We start from the raw sequence: 4,712 nt of genomic DNA on the forward strand, positions 1-4,712 counted from the left end.
TGACAAAGGCCTGTTTCTTTTAGCTTAGGAGAAACTTGGCCACATCCTTAACCACTTACCACTTACATGGAGAATCTTTTCGAGTAAAAAAAGAGAAAAAAAAAAAAAAGAGTCAAAACTTCTCACTAGAGAGGTCACATGTTACTAACCCAACCTAATAGTAAAAAGTGGTAAAACAGTAAAAAAGGTATACAGAAGAGGGCAAGATGGACATTACACTAGGTTGAATGATACATAGAAGGGGGAGAAAGTGAGTGAGGGGTAAAATGGGAATTTCTCCCTTACTGGCAATTGGGGTTTTTACCAGGGCCCCCATAATAAAAGTAATGGCCCCAATCCCCATTGCTGCCTGTTTGGACATCATAGCAGTTGGATTGCTCAGTAAAAGTGCCAATGCCTTTTGGCGCCTTGAGATTATTTGACCCATCCACTACTTGTATGTTCCTGAAATAACTTGATTTTCCAAAACCTTCTTCAGGAAAATGGCCACTGCCCATTTGAGTTCCAGTGTGCTGCCCATCTGGCTCTGAGTTCACAACTTCACCTCCCCATTCAATCATGGATGCACTGTCTGCCAAGTATGAAAACAGGAAAGATGGCCAGTACCCCAGTACATAGTCATTGCCAAATTGCATCCACCAATGCCCCTCAGTTGGATCCTGCACACAAACAAGTTCGCTTAGACAATCTTAAAAAATAAATAAATAAACTTTGGGAAGTTGTGGCATAGAGGAATCAAACTGAAAAGCATAAGCTTTAGGATTCATAGTTAATTAATTGAGGCAGCGAAAAGTTAGATTTTTTAAACAGTGTGGGTGAGGAGGAGCCTGGTGGCCCTGACAGGCCAAACCACTGAGCAAAAGAAGCCAAAGATTCTCAGCATCTGCACCACAATGATGTTTCTGATACACCCCTTAGCCCCTCAATTTTCTATGTCTGTACCATTATATGATGATGATACAGCCAAGAGTGTGCATTTGAATATGCAGTGGGAAAAGGACAATTTTCACTGATGCTCACATGCAGCCTCCTTGGCAGTATCAGCTTTATTATATAGTGTTAGGCTCCAAATAAAAGGTTAATAATGTTATTATCTAAAAGTATATAAATATGTGTGGCTATGCATGAATATGCCTCCTGGATTTTTATTTTTTATGTTTTTACCTTCCAGATAAGTATACTGATATCATATTGGGAATTTCTGTAGCCAGAAACAGGAGTTATGCTTGCTCCCATTGCTATTTCACTGTTGATTTGAATAAAGCCTGAGCAAAGAAGATTGTAGCAGCCTGTAGCTTGATATGCATCACTCTGGAATATATTCACAAGAAAGCAATAATATAAGAATAAACATTAAAGAAACCAATTAGTATTATTTAAATGTGAAAGCCAGAAAAAAAAATGGCAAAATTATGGAAGCTTACAGTCCAGTAGGTGAAAAGTCTTGTGTTGTTATCACCATATAGATCTGGGCTGACCTGGTTATATGAACATTCAAGTATTAAATTAAGACTTTTGTGCATTAAAAATTGAGTCATTGTTATCAGGTTCCATTCTCAGTTCAATTATTGAAAAATATTGTGTGAAAGTAAATATAATAAATACCTGCCATCCAGCTTCAATGCTGTTAAGATCTTGACCAAAAGAACCTCCCAAAATCCAAAGCTGAGACAAGCTGAACTCATTAGGTTGTTGTATTTTTGGTTCCCATACATTAATGGTGGCTTTTGCTCCATAGTATTTATCTCCTTCAACATAAGCAATGGCATGCTAATCATCCAAAACAAAAGAGAACAAAGGATCAAGAAAATTTAAATGATGAAAGCATCAAGAAATTTACTAAAGGAACCTACTTTAGTCACACAAAAAAAAGTAATAAAGAAGGCATTTATACCTGATGACCACTTTCATTGATGAGGTCAGGATCAGCTGACTTTGGCTGAGGGATTGGGATGCTTCTGTGCTTCTTCTTGCCATATCTTTTCACTGAACTTGCCCTCAAAACATCATCTTCCTTTGTCCTCCTTATGGGGATGGTCCCTTCTGGGCATTTACCATTCACATGCCACAACTGCTTAATGGGGTTTGTTCTTTCTTTGGGTTTCACAGACACTTTGTTATCATCAAAAAGCCCTTCTGGGTGGTAGTTAGGCCTCATCTGATGAAACCAAACACAAGCCCCATCAGAAAATCAACCAACAAAAATATTTTACATCAAAAAAAGTGACAAATGTAGAACAGAAAATGAAGATTTGAAAAACTGACCTGAATTTTGTGGTCTTTGAGATAAGGATGATCAAAGGCTGGTTGGTGCGACATGTGAACACAATCTATAATATCCCCATCTGGACTCTGTTCAACCACAAAAAATCACAAGATTAGAACAATAGATCTTGGAAATGACTTGAAAAACTGCATTCAAATTTCAAAACTGATTAAATTAAAGAAATCAGCTGCATTCATTTTCTACTTGGTGACTTGAAAATTACTTATTTACAAAAAAAAAAAAAAAAAAAAAAAGTAATAGAACTCTCATTATGACCTCACTTTCTTCTTATAGCTTTAACAACTCCATCAAAGAAAAATCATTGTTCCTTCAAAAACTATAAATTTGGTTCAAATCAGAATATGTACAACACTTCATCAGCAGCACAAAGAAAAAATAATAAATAAATAAAAACAACACCTTTACTAAACAAAACCAGCTAAACCCACTAATTTTTCAAAAAACCAAACCAAGAAAAAACATAGGCCAAAGAAATCCCGCTTTTCTTCATTTTTCCTGCACTTTCTCTCACTTTCCCACCAGCCAAACACACACAAGTGACCAAAAAGAGCAAACTTTAGGAGAGAGAAGGTAAAGTTAAACACTAAAAAGACTAAAAATGGAACCAACCTCAATGCTTTTAACTGGTTTTTTGTTCAAGCGATTCAAATGCTTTTCAACTTCAAGTTTCTGCCTTTCAGAACCCAACCTAGCACCACAACCCACAGAGATCAAACTCAACAAAACCACCACTAACAAAGCTTCTCCTCTCATTTTTGCTGCTGCTTATACACAAAACACTACACTACACTACACTACACAAAACAGAAAGCCCTCACAAGAAAGAAAAAAGCTTAAAGCTTGAGAAGAGTGTGTAGCATTAAGAAAACAATGAAGGGCAAGAGAGAGAGCTTAAAGGCATAAACTTTCTCCCCTCTAAGTGGGTCTGGTTTTGTTTTCGCTAAAGTCCAATTAAACTGCCTAAAAATCACTCTTTTCTCTCTCTTTCTTGTCATTTTCTTACCACTTTTTCTTTCATTAAGAGCGCTGGCCACTGTCACCTCTCTCTCTCTCTCTTAAAAATTATTTATTTATTTCATATTTTATATTTTTGCATGAGGGTAAAAAAAGGAGAAGCAAAAAGTTTGAAAAAAATTAATTAAAAGAGGGAAAAAAGAATAAAAAAAAAGGTCAATACAAAAATGTATAATTAAGCCCATGCTAGTTTTTGTAGGTATTGTTACCTCATATAAGCCATAAAATTATTTAATTTTTGAAAGGCAACATTACCACCCTCTTACTAACCATCCCCATGTAATTAATAGTGCTTACAATGCTAATGGTAGTTTCAAGCATGCATTAAATAGATTATTAATTAATGTACCTACACATGAAAAATACTACCGACACCAACGCTTTGCACCAAATTTTTACATCGAATGGCGTGTTCATTGAATCAGACAAGTCACGTATCACTTTAACAAATATTCCACGAATGAACGGTCATCCATTAAATATGGACGACCATTCATTTGAAATAGACTTTCGTCCATATTATATAGACAACCGTCCACATAAAATGGACGTTCGTTCATAGTTTAAACTAAAAAAAATTGGCCTAAATTGTTTATGGACACTCATCATCTTATGAGGACGGGCGTCCATCTTTTAGTATTAACAAGTTTTAAATTTATTTAATGCATTAATTGTGAATCCTAGTTGAGTTAAGAATATGAAACTTGTCCAATTACTTTGAATATAAACAAAAAATTAATGAAGCTTGTCCAATTACTTTGAATATTGACAAAAATTGAACGAAGATAACAACATTTATTTTTGGATTGAGACCAAAATTGAATGTAAAATTTTTTAAATTAAACAATGGACAACGTCCATCTAAAAGGGATGCATATCCATTTAATGTAAAATTTTTTAAAAAAATTTGGACGTCCGTCCATAATAAATAGACACCCGTCCATATAATATGAACGGAAGTTTATTAAATATGGGCGGGCGTCCATAAATGTTGGACGATCGTTTATTCACGAAAAACTTCAGCGTGGTCGCGTATGACTGGTTGTCATGTTCTTGGGTACAAAAATTCGGTGTAAAATTTCGGTGTCCGTAGCATTATTCATTTACGCATACATGATTAAAATCAATATTAATGATATTACCTCCATCATGTTTAATTAAGAGGTAATTTTCGAAATCTGAAATCCATAATGTCTTCGAGTTAAAATGAAAATGTTTTTATGTCAATCGATCTGATAATATTATCAGGTTAGTACTTCATATTATTGACAAAAAAGAGTTAGATATGATACGAAGGTAACGTTACTGTCGATAATGTATAACGAGTCTTCCAATAACCTTATCCATAAAAAAAAAAAAAAGATGATATTGGGCAATATTATAATACTTGTAAAATTATAGGGCTCACATG

At 34.7% G+C, this 4,712-nt stretch overlaps 1 protein-coding gene across 1 annotated transcript; it reads right to left on the reverse strand.

Annotated features, from left to right (window-relative positions):
- Window positions 1-3,226, reverse strand: LOC116143135. Its single transcript, XM_031428552.1, has 7 exons — window positions 2,897-3,226; window positions 2,266-2,352; window positions 1,895-2,158; window positions 1,606-1,770; window positions 1,425-1,478; window positions 1,165-1,311; window positions 1-659 (listed from the first exon to the last, which is right to left on the reverse strand). The coding sequence occupies exons 1-7, from the start codon at window positions 3,038-3,040 to the stop codon at window positions 282-284; spliced, it is 1,239 nt and encodes a 412-aa protein (XP_031284412.1). The 5' UTR covers window positions 3,041-3,226; the 3' UTR covers window positions 1-281.
- Window positions 3,227-4,712: the final 1,486 nt, after the last annotated feature.

The sequence above is a fragment of the Pistacia vera genome, unplaced genomic scaffold, assembly GCF_008641045.1.
Source record: "Pistacia vera cultivar Batoury unplaced genomic scaffold, PisVer_v2 Contig426, whole genome shotgun sequence".
In the NCBI taxonomy this organism is placed as follows: domain Eukaryota; kingdom Viridiplantae; phylum Streptophyta; class Magnoliopsida; order Sapindales; family Anacardiaceae; genus Pistacia; species Pistacia vera.